The following is a 21,843-nucleotide window of genomic DNA, read 5'->3' as shown; positions in this document are numbered from 1 at the left end:
TATTTTGTGATCGTATTTGGTTTGGTTTGGTCTCTCTCTTTTTTTTTTTTTTTTCCCTTGGATCAGTTTTTTATATGTTAAATGTAATTTATTGGTGCTGATAGAACTTCTGTATATTTTTAATGATTTCATTTTATTGGGCAGAAATTTTGGTATATATGTCTAGGTTGATAATACCTTTCTTATTAGGGGAAATTAAAAGTTAATTTTAGAATTTGTGGTAACAGATAGAGGCCTTATATCCAAAATATACAAAGAACTCAAAAAAGTTAGACCGAGGGAGACAAATAACCCTATTAAAAATGGGGTTCAGAGCTAAACAAAGAATTCACAGCTGAGGAATGCCGAATGGCTGAGAAACACCTAAAGAAATGTTCAACATCTTTAGTCATCAGGGAAATGCAAATCAAAACAACCCTGAGATTTCACCTCACACCAGTGAGAATGGCTAAGATCAAAAACTCAGGTGACAGCAAATGCTGGCGAGGATGTGGAGAAAGAGGAACACTCCTCCATTGTTGGTGGGATTGCAGACTGGTACAACCATTCTGGAAATCAGTCTGGAGGTTCCTCAGAAAATTGGACATTAAACTGCCTGAGGATCCAGCTATCCCTCTCTTGGGCATATACCCAAAAGATGCCCCAACATATAAAAAAGACACGTGCTCCACTATGTTCATCACAGCCTTATTTATAATAGCCAGAAGCTGGAAAGAACCCAGATGCCCTTCAACAGAGGAATGGATACAGAAAATGTGGTATATCTACACAATGGAATATTACTCAGCTATCAAAAACAACGAGTTTATGAAATTTGTAGGCAAATGGTTGGAACTGGAAAATATCATCCTGAGTGAGCTAACCCAATCACAGAAAGACATACATGGTATGCACTCATTGATAAGTGGCTATTAGCCCAAATGCCTGAATTACCCTAGATATCTAGAACAAATGAAACTCAAGACGGATGATCAAAATGTGAATGCTTCACTCCTTCTTTAAAAGGGGAACAAGAATACCCTTGGCAGGGAAGAGAGAGGCAAAGATTAAAACAGAGACTGAAGGAACATCCATTCAGAGCCTGCCCCACATGTGGCCCATATATATACAGCCACCCAATTAGACAAGATGGATGAAGCAAAGAAGTGCAGAAGTGTAGATCGCTCCTGAGAGACACAGCCAGAATACAGCAAATACAGAGGCGAATGTCAGCAGCAAACCTCTGAACTGAGAATAGGACCCCCGTTGAAGGAATCAGAGAAAGAACTGGAAGAGCTTGAAGGGGCTCGAGACCCTATATGTACAACAATGCCAAGCCACCAGAGCTTCCAGTGACTAAGCCACTACCTAAAGACTATACATGGACTGACCCTGGACTCTGACCTCATAGGTAGCAATGAATATCCTAGTAAGAGCACCAGTGGGGAAGCCCTGGGTCCTGCTAATACTGAACCCCAGTGAACTAGACTGTTATGGGAGGGCGGCAATGGGGAGGGTCGGGAGGGAACACCCATAAGGAAGGAGGGGGGGGGGATGTTTGCCCGGAAACCGGGAAAGGGAATAATACTCGAAATGTATATAAGAAATATTCAAGTTAAAAAAAAAAAAAAAAAAAAAAAGAATTTGTGGTAGTTTGTGAGATAAGTTGAGAATATAGTTTTCTGGAATGCTCAAGAAATACATGGTAGTTAGTGGCTGAGAATTATGATTTTTCTGAGTTTGATAATTTGAAGTTGTATTAAAAGGAAAAAGTGTTAGCATAACTTACCCAGAACTATAATGAAGCTTGCAGAAGAATATTCTTTTTAGGTTTTACCTGCTGTGATTGAGGGTGGTTTCTCTTTCTCTGGGACTGATGGTTGCTTTGGGATGAGTCACTGTGAACCGTCAGCACTGACTCTGACTGACTTGCAAAGCATCATCCGCTAGTGATGAGCCAGTGGTCTGCCTCCCTGCACTGCCTGGCACATAAGCCATTAGCAGATTTCTTTTTTTTTTTTTTGTTCTTTTTTTTCGGAGCTGGGGACCGAACCCAGGGCCTTGCGCTTCCTAGGTAAGCGCTCTACCGCTGAGCTAAATCCCCAGCCCCCATTAGCAGATTTCTTAAATTTTATCTACTCGTGACTCCAGAATACATGTATATAAAATAGGTACATAAGGCAAATTTTACTGATAGTAAATCATAAGGAATTCACTTTAAAGCAGCTTTTGTTATATATACTTTACCTTCTGTAAAGATAAAAAAGCAAATCTGTGTACCAATGAGAAGAATGTATTCATGTATTTTACATAAAGAATTAAATTCTGGCTCAGTATCTAAAAGACACAGAGCATCTTAGGTGTTTTACAAAGGTGGGGTTTTTTGTCTGTATATCTGTGTTTGTGTGTGTGTGTCTGTGTGTGTGTGTGTCTGTGTGTATGTCTATGTATGTCTGTGTGTGTGTGTCTATGTATGTCTGTGTGTGTGTCTGTGTGTGTGTCTATGTATGTCTGTGTGTGTGTGTCTATGTGTGTCTGTGTGTGTGTGTCTGTGTGTGTGTGTGTGTGCACGCGCGCGCACCTATGCAGTGTCTCTGGTTTTTGTTTGTTACTAAGCTTCAGTCTCCAGGCTAACTGCCCACAAGCTTCTGAGGATTCTCCTTTCTCTGCCTCTCATATGCCCAGCTTTCACAGGTCTGGGGATTCAGACTCAGATCATACTGTTTGCGCAGCAAGCGCTTCATCCATTAAGCCATCACCCTAGCCTTTGACCAGTGTTTTGATTTTATAACAGTCATTGCTGAGAATGCTGCTTCACATAAATGCATAGTACAACATGACAGAAACACCTGTGCCCTTATCCCAAGCCAAAATTTACCGAATCACTCTTTTATGAAACTCAAGTTAGCAACTCAAGCAGCAATTTTAAAAATCAAATTCTAAAGTAAAACAGTCCAAAGAGACACTAATGTGATATTTATATGCTGGGAAATAGTAATAGGAAAATACTAGAGTTTTAGTTTTCTATACTGAAGCCGTTGTGCTTCGATAGAAGAAGACGACAACTCTGCATGGCAGTGAGAGCCCCGCAGCATCATAGTTGTGCTGCCTGGGGCCAGAGGTCGTTAGTCGTGCGAGATGAGTGCAGTGCAGAGAACAAATGTGTGCTCCAAACCAAGGTGCGGGAAGTCGTGGGACACAAACAGGCAGACTCTGCCAGGAAACCTGGCTTCATCATACATTTGATTCTAATTTTTGGTAGTTGCCATTCAGAAACCTTTTAATGTTGCCACTTTTTTACCTCCTCATTCATTTACATAACCCTGTATGTCATCATGGTCCACAGCTTAAGAAAATGTACTTCAAAGAAAACTTTTAATTTTAAAAAATAATTGTTGTAGATTGACCAACTGTGGTTATATATATATTTATGAGCTATAAAGTTATGTTAGGATTTATGAATATAAATATAAGTAAATCGAGCCAAGGAACACATACCCAGCATCTCAGATACTTTTTTCTCTTTAAAGGTCTATTAATCCCCACACTTCACATTCATACAGATGTGATTAGTGCTGATGTGATATATGCCTCTGGTAATGTGTTAGGCAATCTCTAACTCTATCCTAGAGCCAGAAGCCAAGAGTCTGTGATCCTCCACTTCCTGTGTGTGCGGATATAGGATCTGCAGGTAGTACTTGTCCCTAGTGATGCACTCAGTCCCCGAGACAGGGCTCTCTGGGCCAGGTTCAGTTGCCAGACTCTTGAGGTTCTCATAAGCCATACTGAGGAAACCTGTATCAGAAAGGCCACTGTGCACCAGATGATGGCGTAAGACCTGAGGAGAATAAATCAGTCTTTACACAAATTCTGAACTATTGCACTATAACTTACCACGTAATGTATTTACATGGGTTTTTTTTTGTTTGTTTTTTTTTGGGGGGGGGTTCTTTTTTTTTGGAGCTGGGGACCAAACCCAGGGCCTTGCGCTTCCTAGGTAAGCGCTCTACCACTGAGCTAAATCCCCAGCCCCTATTTACATGGTTTTAACAACAGAAACAGAAGGAAATGGAAAAGTGTGCTTCCCTACCAGTGTCAACCCGAGACCCACTCTTAGGCAAGATTACTCTAAACCATTGAGCTATCTTTTTATTTCCTGTATTTCTATTATTTTAATTGATTTGTCTGTGGTAAACTTATCCCCCCCCCAAAAAAAAAGAATGAAGGTTAACTGTTTATACTTTCTCCTCATTTCCATCGATAAAGTTATACCGTTTATTTTTATTTCTGGTTTTAGTTACCTGGTAGCTTTGATATTCCAGCATCTTTTATAAATTACCTGATCTCTAAAGACTGTATGTCTTTTTTACTTCACCTCATTCTGAACAATACATTGGGTCTGGTGAGAGCTATGTGTGGACTTAGATGTCTGGGCATAGTTAAACAGTTAATCTGGAGAGAATGTAAATGTTTTATGTGGGATTTATCATAATCTTTGCCTTTTTATGTTTCATAGAAATAAATACTTTCCCTAAGTTGATGAAAATGAAAATACAGAAGAAAGAGAAGCAGGTGAGTGGTCCCATTTCTTTTACACGTTGTGTCTGTTGCTGAAGAGGATAGGCTGTGGCCGCATTTTGACCTCTGATGGTTGCCAGTTTCTTCTGTTCTTTATTCTCCACAGAATTACAGAGCTCTCAGTGACTAGTGCTTGGAAGTTTCCCTTTCGCTTCAGTGATGTCCGTATAGGAGCAGTGTAATTAGACTGAATCAGAACACTAAAAATTAGCCTGGTAGAAACGCTTTCAGAACAGCTCTTCATATTTTTCAGAGTGATGTCACCAATTCTCGATAGTTTACATTTAGTCATTCTTGGATATTTAGTTTGCTAAAAGCATTTTCCCTCTGTGTGTGTGTGTGTGTGTGTGTGTGTGTGTGTGTGTGTGTGTGTGTGTGTGTGTGTGTGTGTGTACATGTACACCTGATGTTTACATGTAGGCGAGTGTGGACTAGCTTATGTATAGTGGTCAGAGGACAAGTTTATGAAGTCACTTCTCTCCTTCCACCTTTCTGGGGAGCTCCTGGGTGTCAAACTTAGACTCAGGTTGTCAGGCAGATTCAACAATCACCTTTACTCGCTGGCCCTAGACGTATTCTTTTAACTATAAACTATTTGTAGCCCGCGTGACTCACTAGTAGTTTATAGAGTTGGTACTGCTGTCTCAGAATACCAGGCAGTACGGCTTTGAGATGGGAGATGTAGAAATGTGCCTCTGCCTCTCACACAGTCTGTCTCTAATACATGGCCTTTCTTTTTATAGAGTTGGATGATAATCTAGAAACTAGGATGGGGGGATTCGGGGGATATGAATTCGGTCTTGCGTTGGGACCCATGCAAGGTAAGCGTTGGGTGGGACTGGCCACTCTTCTCCAGTCTCCTCCTTTGGAATCCTACATAGGGAGAGGTGGGTATCAGAAGGGCTGCCCTCTAGGTGGCCCTTGTTGGGGAGCTTGAGCTGGAGAAATTATTCTCATCTGTGTCGGTTACTCATGGGAAAAGCAATACTTCTGCCTAAACGTTGGATTTCTCTCAGTTGATAGTAAACACCACAGAAAAGTTTTACCTGCCAGGAATTTATCCTAAGATAGACTCTGACAGATGGCCGAATCTGTGTACAAGATCTCCTATTACTCTGTTATGATCAGGAAGATGGGAAAGAACCACACATCTGTAGAGGGTGGTTCTAATGCATTGATTTTTTTTTTCCTTTTATTGGATTTTTACATTTCAAATCTTATCCCCTTTCCCAGTTTCCCCTCCAGAAACCTGCTACCCCCCCCCACCTGCTTCTGTGAGGGTGCTCCTTCACCTCCCCACCTACTCCCTCCAACCTCCCCACCCTGGCATTCCCCTTCACTGGGGCATCGAGCCTTCACAGGACCAAGGGCCTCTCCTCCCATTGATGCCTGACAAGGCTACCCTCTGGTACATATGTGGATGGAGCCGTCCTGTGTTCTCTCAGGGTGGGATTTAGTCTCCGAGGGTCGAGTTGGTTGGTATTGTGTTCTTTCTATGGGGTTGCAAACCCCTTCAGCTACTTCAGTCCTTTCTCTTAACTCCTCCATTGGGTACCCCATTCTCAGTTCAGTTGTTGGCTGCAAGCATCCACCTCTGTATTTTTCAGGCTCTGGCAGAGCCTCTCAGGAGACAGCTATATCAGGCTCCTGTCAGCATGCACTTCTTAGCATCAGCAATATTGTCTGGATTTGGTGTCTGTATATGGGATGGATCCCTAAGTGGGGCAGTCTCTGGATGGCCTTTCCTTCAGTCTCTGCTCACACTTGTCTCCATATTTCTTCCTGTGAGTATTTTTGTTCCCCCTTCTAAGGAGGTCTGAAACATCCACACTTTGGTCTTCCTACTTTTTGAGCTTCATTTGGTTTTGTGACTTGTATCTTGGGTATTCCGAGCTTTTGGGCTAATATCCACTTATTGGTGAGTGTTTACCATGTTACTTCACTCAGAATGATATTTTCTAGTTCATCCATTTGCCTAAGAGTTTCATGAGGTCATTGTTTTTGATAGCTGAGTAGTACTCCATTGTGTAGATGTACCACATTTTCTGTATCCATTCCTCTGTTAAAGGGCATCTGGGTTCTTTCCAGCTTCTGGCTACTATAAAGAAGGCTGCTATGAACATAGTAGAGCACGTGTCCTTGTTATATGTTGGATCTGATGCATTGATTTAATCAGGAATCTGTGTTTACTGACACTCAAGGTCCTTACCCTCAATTAGTTTTTGATCTATCAATAAAGTTGCCAGGAGCCAATGGCTGGGACACTGAGAGTCGCATGGGTAGGACACAGGGAGAATCAGGAGAACTGGAGAGGAAAGGGGGACCAGTCTTGGAGAAAATAAAGCCAACCTCCACTGGCCACTTTTCTGACTGGGCCTGGGGTAGCAGGGGAAGATTTAGGAGTGCCCAGTCACTGAGTTAGCCAAGGCACTTTAAGAATAACTCTGTGTGTGTGTGTGTGTGTGTGTGTGTGTGTGTTCTATTCGAGGATCTGAGTTAGCTCCTGGGCAGGTACTAGAGTTTAACTGGCCAGGAGCACAAAGCAGGCAGCCAAAGCTCTTGCAACGTATATCCATCAGAAAGGAACCATTAACTGCATCGTAGAATATACCCCAAACCCACAAAATTGTTATTTTTAATATGCAGGCAGTCTTAGAGTTCTTAAGGTAATTGTCATGTTTAATTTTTAAGTATTTTGTAAGGTAAGCTATTATGTAGCTTTAGTCAGTTATTTTAAGCTTCTGTGTAGTAACAATGAGCAGAGTGGGATTTTTGTTGTTGTTTGAGAGAGTTCTGTTTGGTGTCTGTCTGCATTCTAGTCTTGATAAATAAGTGCAGGTTTGCTTTGTAGTCTAGGCTGGTGTCGAACTTGAGATTAGAGACTGTCAGCCTCCTGAGTGCTGAGACTATAGAGTTACCCTGCTGTACTTTGCTGCAGATTGGGAATTTTATTTGAAAATTACTGTTAGCTGTATCCGGGTCAAGTTACATAAATAGGAGGAACTGATCCTGTTCCTTTTGTCAGTATTTGGCATTGGGTCACATGGACTATTGACCTACAAGAAATTGCAGGGCATGAAATGAAAAGTGAATGCTGGAGCCAAAACACTCTAATCATACAGTTTAGGGATGGCTAGAAAGGGTTTGGTCTTCATAGAATGAGATTGAAATTCCTACTGGACCACTTAGGATCTCAGAGCAAGTTCAGCCTCATTTTTCACAGTGTAGAAAAGGATTAAATGAGATAGTTAAATACTTAGTATTTGGTATATGAAAGCAAGAAAATCTTTACTTTTACCATGATTCTGAAATGTTAGAAGCAACACAAAATAGTAGGCTTGGGTTATAGCTCAGAGGTGGATGGAGATTTGCTTGGCTTGGATAATCTCCAGCATTGGAGAAAGAAGCAAGGGGAAGGTAAAACCTGTTTTAAAAATAACATCCATTCTTTAAAAAAAAAAAAAAAAACTTCATTCCATTGAAGAAAAATGCACATAAATGCATTCTGATCTTTAAATTTTCTCATTTCCTTGTTCAGAATTTTATCAAGGAAAATTAAAATGAGATGACAGATTTTTTTTACAATTTAATCAAAATTTAGCTATAAATAATCATGCTTCTTATTAACCAGAAGGGACTTAACAGGTGGCATGCCAATAATAAAGGCTTTAAAAATTGACTTTGTGTTGCCAAAGGAAATGTTGCAACAACAACAACAACAAAAAAGACTGTGAAAAAGGAATCCCTTACAATCTTTTTATCCGTGTTGATGAAAATGACCAGACTGCCTCTAAGAAGCGTGTGGAGTTTAATTACTAAGATTACCAAACAGTAGTAGGCAGACAAAAGTTAGCTAGCAAAATAAGGTGTGAATTGTAACTATTAGAGCCCAGCTTTTTAGAGTTGAATTAACTTCTTAAGGGGACACAGCCTCATCTCACTGAAAACAGACCTGTGCTGATACTTCTTTTAGTCTCCTTGTTTGATACTAGGAAGTATAAAGTATGACAAACATGAGACTTGGTATACAAATAGTAAGGGTTAAAAGCGTACTTTAGTAATCTTGATCAATAATCCAGTTTAAAAGCGTAATACTGAAACTTGGAGCTATAACCAGGAGATAATATAAACCTGGTAACTTCGGGAGGACCTTGCTTCTGTGAACAGATACTGAGCAGGCATAGCTGCCATTTTCCGTCCTTGAGAAAGCACGAGCTGACGGATTGGAAAGAGTGATTCAGAGAGTGGTGGGAAGTGCAGACCTTGAGACCATTAGACCAGGTTTCTCCCTTGGATGAATGTAGACATGACTTATTCAGTAAACAAATATTGCTGAATTTTCCACATTCCTGCAAGAAATATTTAAGTTCTACTTCAGGCCAGATGCAGCAGTGACTGAAATGTTCTTCTAAAGAAGTGTCTAGTCTGACTACAGAGAGGCAGTGGAGAATGGCACCTGAGTCAGGAGAACCAGGAGTTTACAATGTGGATGGCAGGGTAGTGGTCTAGTATTGAAATGTAGAAACATAGGTAATATCAGCCCCACCAAAGAACTTAAGAGTATTTTAGAAAGAACAGAGCCTCTGGGGTCAGCCAAGTTGCGTCCAAGAACTGGACAAGCAAAGGCAGGTTCAGGAAGTACCTAGGAGTGAGGGACAAAAGGAAGGCCTAGAGTGGAGTGCTCAGTTTCTGTGGTGGCACAAGGTGGACTAGAGGTGAATATAATGAATTTAGATGGCTGCTGTGTTGCTAGCCCAGCTTGTCTGTGTCCTCTTGGAGGGAAAAAGGTGAGCTCAGATCTCTAGGAAAGTGTTTACCACCAGAACTGAATGCTGAATCATAAACCTTGGTTGAAAATAGTGAGTAAGGAAGACTACAGCGTTGATAATGTGGGTTAGTAAACAGTTGATGGTGAGACTTTTCAGCATCATCTGGCAGAGAGCAGGGGTGACGCCAGGCAGAACTTCGTTGGTTTGCAGGAAGACCCTTTTTAGCATTTCAGTTTAGCAGTTTAAAACATTGTCTTCATGAGTCAAAAGGACTTAAAATGGACTTTCTCTAATTCCTTCCTCTAAGCACCAAATTCTGCCTTTGGGTCATAATACCCACCCCCACACCCCAACATACACACATGCACAACACAATCATTCTATTGGTTTTGTATTTGAAATATACACTTGAGGCCAGAGTAAAGGCCTGACTAATCAAAGAAGGCTGACTCATTGCCTCTCAGGTACATGAATGAGGCAGGACACTCTAGCACCAGAGTGAAGACTTCTGGGCCTCTTGAGAGGGAGGTAGAGTGTGTCTGTTGAGGGACTCACTGACAAGAGTGGACCAAGTTGGCCCTCTTCAGCTGCTTGGCTCTCCTGATCTCTTTGGCTTGGCTTCTCTGTCCTCACTACTCTTATTCCCTCTTGCTGCCTGGGCCAGTTTTCTGTAGATCTTCTTCACTCCAGTACCTCTACCTCCACTATCCTCCATCCCATATGGACACCAGTTTCCTAGGGAAAAGGTTATCTATCAGCTTCCTCTTTATTAGTATATACACATGTATACATACATACATCATGTGTAAATTTTTCTTTTAACCTAGGCTTTTTCCTGTGATAATGGGCTAAATGGACTTCTCTTAATTTGAGAACCATTGCCTTGGACCATAATCTTTTCATTTATATTTAAACCTTTTTAATTACAATAAATGCAGTTCTTGTAGATATAACTATTTTTCAAGGAGTGCTGTGGGTTAATGAGCTTAGATCAAAGGAACGCCACTTGTTCGTTTGTTTGTTTGATTGTTTGTTTGTTTTGGTTTTAACAGCCCCTTTCCTTTCTGTTTATACTCTGTTCCTAGACTCTTACCCCTATTTAAGTTGCTGGGATGAAGCAAATTATTGTTGGTCCCTTATGGTCTACGGTCTCTAGAGCTGTTCCTGTTAGAGCCGTGTCACAGTGGAGATACTGACATAGGATTCAAGTTCCCAACAAAAAAAATGCTTCCATGTATTACCAACCCCAAAATTTAAATTTAAATTTAATTTAATTTTAATAATACTTGCCTCTTCCCCTTTCAACATCAAATAATTGTGCTCTTTCCCTTTAGAAAGCACCAGCTCTGTCACTTAAGGTGTTTAGCCTTGGCAACTTGTTTTCTCTCTTACCTGTACATTGGTGTGTGTAGGGGTGGGTCGGGGGGTTGTTCCTGCATAACCATCTATGATTCCTGGTAGTGGGACTTTTTTTTTTTTTTTTTGGTTCTTTTTTTTGGAGCTGGGGACCGAACCCAGGGCCTTGTGCTTCCTAGGTAAGCGCTCTACCACTGAGCTAAATCCCCAGCCCCGGTAGTGGGACTTTGTAGATAGCAGGTAGGTGTATATTTAGTTTAGTAAAGACTACCTGACCTTTCCCAAAGTAGTGTATATACTCATATTTAACATGTTTAATCAAGTCTCATCTGGATGGCCTGGTGACCTAATAACCTGGTCTGGCTCCCTGGGAGGTCATGAAAATACATATTAGTGTTTGTCAGATTTCAAATCCACAGTCCTCCACTTACTAGCTGTATGGTCAGGGCACATTCCTTACAATCACCAATTCTCCACAGCGCCCTCTGCAGACTGGGCATCTTCATAGTGACCTTGTTAGATGGTTGTAGAGGTTAGAGGTCAGTCCCTGTGCCTTATGTCATCTTAGTATCTCTGTATGACCTTATGTGCTGAATGTCAGCAGCTGCTGTAGATATTTTCTATGGATTTAATTCTCTTTGCTACTGCCCGCTTCCGTCTTTGGAAAGCCTTCTGCATGAACACAGAGACCTAGTCATGACGGTCTCACTGACCTAGAACAAGCTATTTTGATGAAATTCGGTCTTTTAGGCTTTGAAAGTCTTTAATAAGCAAATTACTTTTCAATTTATGCCCCTTAAAATGTATTTTATTTTCATACATACATAATGGTTATTGATCAAAGTCTCCTCCATTATTCTCTCTTATCCCTTCCCCATCCCATCAAATCTAAAGTCCTCCTCCTATATCAAGTATGTCTTTTTTTTCCTCTTTTAAGTTAGGATTGCCTGAGTGAGTATGGATATGAGTTCATTTACTTGAGGCTCCCCATCCCTCCAGCAGCCATTAACTGTTTTGTCTACAGCTCCTGGGGAGAGAGTGGGACTTCTCCAGGCAGGGAGCTACCACTGCTGTGAATTCATGGGTACAGCCACTGTGTCATGTCCAGAAGATTGTTGTTTTGTGTTATTCTTCTCCATCCTCCAACTCTTAAATTGTTTCTACTCCCTTTTCTGAGCTCTTTCGCGAGCCTCACAGGAGGTGATATGTTCTGTTAGGACTGAATACTTAACAGTCCTAGTTTACCCATTGTTGCACACTAAGGAAACTTGATCTCTAAAGGCCAGGTGTCTATGGCATGGAATTCATTAATACTCCCAGGACGAGTACATAGCGTCTTCCATTCCTTTCTTAAAACTCTGAGTCTTGTAAGAACAGCTGTTGTCCCCCAGGAGTTAGGATAGTTTATTAGCAGGACTTCGCTTATTGTAAAGATCCAAAAGAAAAACCTTTCTTTGCTGTTTTTCTCCAGTGATCTCAATATAGGTAGGTGTCATGCTGTGAGCCTCAGACTGGGAGAGGGCACTAGAAAAAGCAGACAGGGTAACATGAGGCCAAGTTTACAATGTTTTTATTCCCAGTGTAGGCCAGGAAGTGTGGGTACAGCTTGGGGAAGCAACACACTAGAGGGAAACCACACAACCTGGGCAAGTGTTTGTGGTTTATAACTTGCCAGGCCTTTTAATAGGAGAGTAAGCATTCACAAATGGTCCTGTTTCTAAACTATTACCACAGTGCAATTTTACCATCTTCCTAGAAAGCTGACTCATCTGGGCTCCCCTAGGTCATTCTTTGTTCTAAATTAAGGAATGAGTGCTGCCCCTGGAGCTAGTACCCACATTATTATCAGACCATTGCCAACTTACTGGTTATAAAATGGCAAGTACTTTTTGAAATACCAGACTGAAAGTATGAGATGAAACTTCTACCTCCAAAGAATTATTTCCCTAAAATTGTTCTCTGAGAGACTGCATACATTTGATTGTACTCAGAAATGGTTACCTTAGCTCCTGTGACATATTTCTTCTGGTATTTGTCACAGCAAAGTTTCCTCCTATGTGGGTAGTTTGATTTTTTAAGTGGTCAAAGGTATTTGGGATTGCATCAAGAAGCATTCAATGACTTGTATAACAGGCCTAGTTTTACTTACTGTTAAAAGTAAAACTGTGGGCCAGCAAGATGGCTCAGCAGATAAAGGCACTTGACACCAATGCTGACAATCTGAGTTCAGTCCCCAGGACCTACATTCCCACAAGTTGCACTCTGACCTGTGTGCCTGTGTACAGGGATACACAAAAGAGTAAACGTTTTAAAAAGATAAAACTTGGAGTGATCATACTTGTTCAGTCAGACCTCCACAGTGCTGATGCTTCTGGGTGACTGATGAGAATGGGTTTTGAGAGGTGAAGTGGTGCAAGCATCTGTCTTCTCGCCCCAGGAACTTACCTTGGTTCACAGTCAGGAGGTCTCATCACACTTGCATCAGCAGCAGTGTGTGAGCATGGTAAATCCCAACGCAGAGCTCCGCAGTGTGTGAGCATGGTAAATCAGCAGAGCTGCAGTGTGAGCATGGTAAATCCCAACGCAGAGCTCCGCAGTGTGTGAGCATGGTAAATCCCAACGCAGAGCTCCGCAGTGTGTGAGCATGGTAAATCCCGACGCAGAGCTCCGCAGTATGCCTAGGATTTGATGGCATCTGGAGGGTTGTTTTTTCGTTTTGTTGTTGTTGTTGTTTGATTTGTTTTTGTAGAGAACTATCGTAGACATACCTGTTTTAGGTAGAATACTAAAAACAATCTCAGATTTCCTCAGAGAGAAAAAGCCTTCAGGTTTTATATACTAATTATGTACTAAAATAAGAATTTGTGTGTGCGATATGTTTGTGTAGGTGTGCATGCCATGGTGCTTGTATGAAAGTTGCAGGTCAGTTGGTTTTCACCTTTTACAGAGTCTTCTCAACTTTACAAGAGCTCTGGGGTTGAACATGGCTCCTAGGTTAAACACAGACATCTTTGCCTGTAAGCTGTCTCACCGGCTCACATGCTGACTTGTGACATGTTATCAGCACCATGCTACTGACGCATAGGTCACAGCTGGCTGTGTCCTGCTTGCTACTGTGTCCCAGGGCCTAGTATACTAGAACTAACACTTAGTAGTAACTCAAGTAATCACTTCTCACTGACTAAATCTGTCTTCACACCTAATAGTACACTTTGTGTGCAGCAGTGAGAGAGTAATGTGCTTGCTTTCTCTTTCACAGTTGTCCAAGTTAAGAGCTTTGAATCACTCCCCAATGTCGGATGCCTCCGTTAACTTTGACTACAAATCACCATCACCATTCGATTGCAGTCCTGATCAGGGAGAGAACATTGAAGAAGCTGCCAATCATTGTCTGCCCCAGAAGGACTTCTATACTACTGAAGAGGAAGCTGACACCCTTTTTTCTAGGAAGTTGATGTCCCATAATGGGATGGAGGATAATGGAGGCAGAGGTACTGGAGTAAAGAAGAAACGGAAGAAAAAGGAGCCAGGGGAGCAAGAGGGGACAAAGGGTAGCAAGGACAGGGAGCCTAAGCCAAAGAGGAAACGAGAACCTAAAGAGCCAAAAGAACCCAGAAGGGCCAAGGAGCCCAAGGAGGCCAAGCAGAAAGACGGCGTGAAGAAGCCCCGGAAGCCCCGGGAGGCCTCCGGTACCAAGGAGGGTAAAGAGAAGAGGAGCTGCACTGACTATGGATCCAGGACAAAGTCCAAGAAGGCCAGGTGTGTACTCTGCTCCTTGCCCTTTTCTTTCCTTCACGGCGCTGCTCTCCTCTCCTGTTAGCCCAACCCCTAGGCCTGACCTGACTGTGCTTCTGCTGGCCCAAGCTGTGTGCTGTATTTCCATAACCTCTGCCATTAATGGCAGGTGGTGTGCTCTAATTTCTAACTGTTTTCTAATTCTAATTTCCAAAGTCAAACTTCAAAAAACACTTTGCTTTTAGGGAATTCTAAGAATTGCTAACCTTCTTCAGATTCCAATAGTCCTTTTTAGTCTGTGTTCCTAATACTTAGCATTCTTCCTATGGTGACTGGTATCCTACCTCAGGTCTAGGTGTACTTTTTGCATGCCTTGTGCTTATGTTCTTTATGACCTGTTAGTGGTCAACCAGAAATGAAGCCTGTCTCACCTCCTGGTCATAAAATTTCTTCGTGTTCAGTTTGTTTCTAAAAGAATTTAAGCCAGGCAGTAGTGACACATGCCTTGAGTCCCAGCACTTAGTAAATGAATCTGTTGAGTCTGAGGCCAGCCTAGTTACAGAGTGAGTTCTAGGATAGCCAGGGCCACACAGAGAAACCCTGTCTCCAAAAAACAAATGAAATAAACTACAACAGCAACAAAGTTTAAATGTTAACTTGTCTACAATATACTACATAGGACATCCTAGATCTGATAGCAAGGATACTTAGACAGCAGTGGTATAGACATAGCTTCAGGAGTCAGTGGTATGGTAGTCTGGCAGGGCCATAGGCAGACAGAACTCTATGTACAAGAGAACTAACTTTCCTCCCAGACTCTACACTCTGTCGCAAGGCCATTTCTGATCTAATTTTCTAGTTCAGTGTCTGGCACAGTCCCTGACCCACCCTTCCGTAGCTGCTGGAGCAATGCTGAATAAATGAGGCCAGAGGAGAACATGATGACTTGTGTAGGTCAGAGGCCTAGGTGCAGACTCACCATATAGTGGGTGGGCAACAGGAGAGAACATGTAGCAGCTGCACTCCTCACACAGAGAAGTTAATATTTGCTCTATACAGCTGTGATATCTTTTTCAGGTTATTTCTGCATAGCATCACATTTAGACTTTCTGAACAAATATAAACAAAAGAATGCATATGCCTTAACTCAAAGAACTTAAGTTTCTGAAGTCTAATTCAGAGGCAAGCTGTCTGTCTCTCTTTGCTGTCAGACCATGAAGTCTTAGAGGTTGATGTGAGTGTTGAGAACATAGCATACTGTTGTTTGTATTATGCTCCTATGTGATAGGTTACCACATACCTCTCCGTCTTGGGTCAGAACACGGAGGTGTTTTATAAAGTATTTGAAGTGCAATTTCAAGTTTGCTTTGTGACTAGTTTCCTTTTCAGAAGGAGAGTTTATCAGGACCAGATGGATAATTCTTAATCCAAATGTAAATGTTCTTCATAATGTTCACTCCCACAGGGATTTCATTTTTATCTGTCCAGAAGACTTAAGTGTAGAATGGTCCCAGGGATGCAGCTGGCAGAGTAGTTATAAAATACTGTCCACCTTAGAAGACCAAGAAGGGCAGGCGAAGTCAGTGTTCAGACCAGTGAAAATCTTAGAGGCTTTATTTCTCATTTAGCGTTGGAAGGATACTCTGATCTCCAATATGTGGTTAGGGTGGCATAGTAATTTTTGCTTCTGCCAATCATTTCCCTTGTATATTGTTTTGGGGAACTTACTTTTTTTTTTTTTTAAAGGTAAAGGGGATATTTGAAAAAGGAAAATCAGATTAGTAGAGTTACTTATTTTAGTCTTATAGAGAACTGCAGTGAATCATGAGTTCTTGAGAATTGGGGTAACTAGAGAAGCTGTCCTCTGGCTTGGAGGACAGTACAGAACGTATCTGAACTCACCCACATTCTGGTGGTCTCTGATGTTCACATTTTATTGACTTCTCCTTAAAGTTCACACTGATACTATATATGATATAAAACAAGTTCTTGATATGTAAACATTGTAATAAATTCTACTTTAGGAAAATAGGTAGTTGTTTCATGAAACAAAATCGAATATCAACTGTAGAGGCAAAGTCAAGATTCTGACCAGTGAAGACCTTCCAGCATTAAGGAGTGTGGAGGAGTATGGTTTTGATGTAATTAAGTGAATAAGTGACTTTGTTAGAGATGTTCTTATCCTTTTGCAGGCTGTTAACATGGAGGACAGTGAACGCTTGAGCTTTAGAAATCCAAGAGATGTTCCTTGGGAGGAGAATGGCAGGTAGTAAGGGTGGCCATCTCTTTAGAAATATGGACCTAGGCTTGGTCTGTCTGTACTTCAGGACTGTATGCCACTAACTTGTAGTTATATTCTTCTGTGTAGCTCAGATAGGGCTTTCAACTATTGAACCTTTGATTTCTTTTGTATCTTTGTAAAATTATTTCAGTTCCCTTAATTAATGATTCCAGTCAACCAGTTTTTAGTTATGATGCCATATTGATGTGGGTGAATTTCTGTGAATTTGAGGCTAGCCTGGTCTACAGGGTGAGTTCCAGAGCAGCCAGAGCTACACAGAGAAACCCTGTCTCAAACAAACAAACAAACAAACAAACAAACAGAAGTTAGTAATTAAGGTGTATGTGTGGAGGGGTGGTGGTTAATTTTGGAAATTGGCTCAAGTACTTGTTTTTATTTAAGCAGTTATTGATTTTAACCCTGGGTAATAAAATGACTCACTGGTTACCTGGATTACTGCAGGAGTCTGGCCACTGATTTATAGACTTTTAGCCTCTTCTCCTTCAGTCCTTACTACTACAACCAGCCACTCTTTCTGAAGCATTGCTCTTGCCTCATCAACGTCAGTAATATTAGTGTTAAATCAAACCCCTTCTCCTCTGTCTGGATTCTAAGTCAGCTGAGGAATAGCCAACAAAGATGGAGATGCAGTGATTAGCTTTATTATTGATTAACTGGGTCAAAGAACTCACATTGCTTTGTGACTGGAATCAGGCAGGACCAAGGGCTCCCCCTTCCACTGGTGCCCTTACTAGGCTATTCATTGCTACCTATGAGGTTGGAGCCCAGGGTCAGTCCATGTATAGTCTTTGGGTAGTGGCTTAGTCCCTGGAAGCTCTGGTTGCTTGGCATTGTTGTTCATATGGGGTCTCAAGCCCCTTCAAGCTTTTCCAGTCCTTTCTCTGATTCCTTCAATGGGGGTCCCATTCTCAGTTCAGTGGTTTGCTGCTGGCATTCGCCTATGTATTTGCTGTACTCTGGCTGTGTCTCTCAGGAGAGATCTACATCCGGTTCCTGTCAGCCTGCACTTCTTTGCTTCATCCATCTTATCTAATTTGGTGGCTGTATATGTATGGGCTACATGTGGGGCAGGCTCTGAATGGGTGTTCCTTTTGCCTCTCTTCTAAACTTTGCCTCCCAATTCCCTCCCAAGTGGAGATATCTTAAATACCACTGTCATGTGACTTATGAATAAGAAACTTTCAGAAAACAATTTATGAAAATTTAAAGCATCATCACCTGAATCTAGGCATTATGGCTTATGCCTGTAACTCTAGGACTTGGGAAACCGAGGCAGGAAGCTTACCAGGCAAGCCTGCTTTACATAGTAAGACATGGCACTTTAAAAAAGTGCCCAAATTAAAAATTAAGCAATAGTCCCCAGCTCCGAAAAAAAGAAAAAAAAATTAAGCAATAACAACAAAATACATTGAGTGCAAAGAGGTATAAGAGAGTTATGTGAAGATCTGAATTTACTGATTTTGTGGCCAAGATTTTAGTAGCGTTGCTTAAACAGTCAAAAGTGACTGTGAGGGTCTGAGTTAGGTTGTTGTCAGGAGGAGGATGGGGCATAGAACTGCCTTCACTGAACGTTTGAAACCCTTCTATAAACTAAGTGTCTGTTTTCAGCTGCTTTTGGTTGGTAAGGACTGTGTCTTCATCTTAGAAGTTTGTGACTCCTTCCAGTTTTATTGTATTGTCGCCAGCTTATGCTGGTCTTTGTTTCCGTGGTGCAGATTTAACAGTTAGAGCCTCCAAGGCAGCACAGAGCTGGCTCCATTTTGTCTACAGCAGATTGCATCTGTACCAAAACAAGTGCCTTTTAACCAGTGTCCTTATTTTCTGTGCCAAATCCATTCTCTATTTATAGATGAATTAAATGTGGGTACTATGGAAGTTGAATGAAATGTGCAAACGAGCCTTTTCAGGGTAGTATCTGTATTTTGGCAACATACTTCTGGGAGTATCAAAGCCTGAGGGGATGCTGGGTTGAGCCTCTTCTCTTAGGAGCTGTTTCTCCAGTGGAATAATGGTCCTGTGCTGGAGTCCTCAGCTTCTGACGTCAGTGGATGCTGTGAGCAGAGGCTGGGGCTGTCCTTGGTGTCATGATTGTAACCCATTCTTGTCTGTTATGGCTGTAGTTGCCACTGCACCATCACTGCATGGTGGGTTTGAGTTCTTTTAAATGGGATGAACAACTTCTTTGAAATAATGTGCTTTGATTGGTAATCTCTTTCAGTACCTCAAATGGATGGACACAGTGTGATGTAAGACCTGAATCGTGTGGCCCTGACACATCATGTGTCCTCTCATCCACTAACCCTTAACACATGCTTCTCAAAACACCTAGGAGCCGAGGTTAGGGGAGCTATATAAGAAATCCTGTCTATCCAGTACTTATTTTGTGTCTGTTTGGAAAGCCATTTAATAAAAACTACAGAAACTAAAGATTCCCCAAAAATCTTAGTTCATGAAGCCATGTAGAACACAAGAGAGATAGGTTTAGAATTTGGTATAGTTTGTGTGTTGGTAGTTCCTTGTATATTATAAATGCCTAGTGGGTGTTTTCTTATAGTAGATAGATATTTTATTATGAAATCAAGTTTCCTTTTCTTGCCAAGATTGGTTATTCATATTCTCTCTCTCTCTCTCTCTCTCTCTCTCTCTCTCTCTCTCTCTCTCTTCTCCCCTCCCCCCCTCTCTCTAACACATGCACACATGCACGCACACACACACCTTGTCTTCCCTTTTCCTTCCTTGTCCTACAAGTTAATTTTTTCTAGGTAGAAGCTAAAAAGGGTAGGATTATAGAAGATTGCTTTGCTCAGTCTCCAGTGCTGTTAAACAGGGAATGGTAGGACCTTGTATTATTCAGAACTCTTGGTTGCAAGCCATGCAGATCCTATTTAAATTAGCTTAAATTAAAAACTGATAATTGGGGATATTCTGACTTTCAGAATCACAATTGAGAGTTCCAAGGCTTTTGTCTCCAGTTACTCTCTATACATCCCTGATTAGAATCATGACTGCCACAACTTCATGATGTAGATAAAGACATTAACATTGTTGCCCACACCTCTCCAAAATTATTTTATTGTGTATGTGGGGTTTGGGGAGTGTAGGTACAGGTGCCCACCATCCCAAATTATTTCTTTTTCAAGGAAGAACTCCCAAGCTATCCTGTCATCTCCAGACCAGTCAGTTATAAAAGGAATAGAGTATCATCACCCAGCCTTAGCTATAGCCTTTCTTCCTATCCAATATCCAATCCCCCAACCCCTACACACAAAAAAGAAGAAACATAGTATCAATTTTAGCAATGCAATAGGTATCTATTTTAAGTTATTTGGAGCCTGGGAAGATAGCTTAGCACTTAAAGGTATCTGCTGCCAAGCTTGATAACATGAGTTAGTTCCCTGGCCCACAGAGTAGAAGAAGAGACCCAACTCCCAGAAGTTGTTCTCTGAGTTCTATACTCAAACCTTGGCAGATGTACGCGCACACACACACACACACACACACACACACACACACACACACACACACACACACACTGCTAGATTTTTAAAAGTTACTTTGGGGTAGGGAAGCTGTCACAGTGGATAAGAATACTCACTGTGCAGGCATGAAGACCTGAGTTCAAATGCCAACTTACATGTGAAAACTGGGTAGCATGGGGCTCCGTGTGATTGCCATCTGCTGGGAGGGGGTGAAACTGATGAGGGTTAAAGTTGTACTCATGTGTGGATATAGGGATAGGTATTTAGAAGGCAGGGTCTCCCTTGAGGCCTATGAACTCAACAGCCTTGCTTCTTGGCCAGATTCACAGTAACAGGTATGAGTGTCCTCTTGGAAAGCAGGTCTTAACTCCAGTTAGAAAGCCATTGGCTATCTCCGTAACACCCATACCACTGTTGCACCACTGGGCATATCTTGGCAAGCCGGTCATTATTGTATATATCACAAAAACAGGGGTCTCTGAGCTCCCTCTTGATGAACTACAGGAAGGGGTGGGGCCTTTTCCATAGCTGGCACTGAACTTTTTGTTTAATAACTATTACTTATCTTATTAGGGTACCCTGTCAGTTAAACTCTTATTTTTAAAACACACACACACACATCCAGAGTAAGTTGTTATATGACATCTTTAATATTACTCATTCATCCCCCCTCCCCTCTGTCCTTGTCCCCAGCTTAGCCTACTCATCCTTTCCACGCACACACGTTGCGGTGTGTGTGTGATGTTTGTCTTTCTGGACCTAAATAACTTCAGTCTCCATTCCGGTTTCCATTCTTAGTGGAGGGACAGCTTTGCTGCTGCCACTTCTTAGTTATTGTGAATGCAGCAACAGTAAACATGGACGGATAAGTATCTCTGTAGTACAATAAAGAATTTACGGGACATGCCCGAAACGGTATAGCTGGATCTTTTTCTAGATTTTTAAAATATAGAATGCTATACTAATTTGTGCACCCTCCTTGCCTGGGGACTGTGCTAATTTCTGCTATTCCAATTTTATATACATCCTACAGAAGCAAACACTGTGTATAATTCTATGAGCTGTTACCAGTTACTGGCTTTGAGGATCCTTATAGTGAGTAAACAAGTATTCATGGCCCAAATCTATCTAGAAATAATAGAAACTCAGAAGTTATTAATAAAATGTTTTGATGATAAACCCCAAGCCTTGGGTTTTTAAAACTTATTACAAAGGAGAAAAATGCATTTTATCTAGAATCATCCTGGAAGATGAATTCAGGGAATATATTCTTGATGTCCTGTTTAAAAATCCCATTTTCGGGGTTACAAAAGACCTCTTCCTCATATTTGTCTATAGGAAGAGCTCCTGGAAGAATTTTTACAATTTAAAATTGATTCTCTTGCCAAGTTTTAATAAATTCTTTATTAAAGTCTATTATCCTCTAAAAGGATTGTGTTTCATTCACATCCTTGGTTTGGATTGGACTAGTTTTTGTTGTAAACTTTTCCAAGGGGTAAACAGAACAGTCTTCAGCATTGGGACTTCAAAAGTGGACTGACTTTGCGCTGACTTAGTTACAGAGTCTCCGAGTAGTAAAGGATATTCAAGACTGATGTACTGTCCAGCATTCTGAGTCTGCCCTCTGTAAACAGGCACCCAGTCC

The 21,843-nt window shown here is 41.5% G+C and overlaps 1 protein-coding gene across 3 annotated transcripts in view; it reads left to right on the top strand.

Annotated features, from left to right (window-relative positions):
* The first annotated feature begins 4,051 nt into the window (after positions 1-4,051).
* Chd6 (chromodomain helicase DNA binding protein 6) overlaps positions 4,052-21,843 on the top strand; it is a 113,660-nt gene continuing 95,868 nt past the window's right edge. For 2 of the 3 annotated variants that reach the window (XM_032904672.1, XM_032904670.1), the window contains exons 1-2: positions 4,052-4,551; positions 13,942-14,441. In XM_032904672.1, the coding sequence (XP_032760563.1) occupies positions 4,447-4,551; positions 13,942-14,441 (605 nt within the window). In that variant the 5' untranslated portion in view covers positions 4,052-4,446. Of the gene's footprint in view, positions 4,552-5,208; positions 5,379-13,941; positions 14,442-21,843 lie in introns of those variants that run through there. The other variant, XM_032904673.1, reaches the window with a different exon arrangement.

The sequence above is a fragment of the Rattus rattus genome, chromosome 5, assembly GCF_011064425.1.
Source record: "Rattus rattus isolate New Zealand chromosome 5, Rrattus_CSIRO_v1, whole genome shotgun sequence".
In the NCBI taxonomy this organism is placed as follows: Eukaryota; Metazoa; Chordata; class Mammalia; order Rodentia; family Muridae; genus Rattus; species Rattus rattus.
This window is presented reverse-complemented; position numbering and strand designations above follow the sequence as displayed.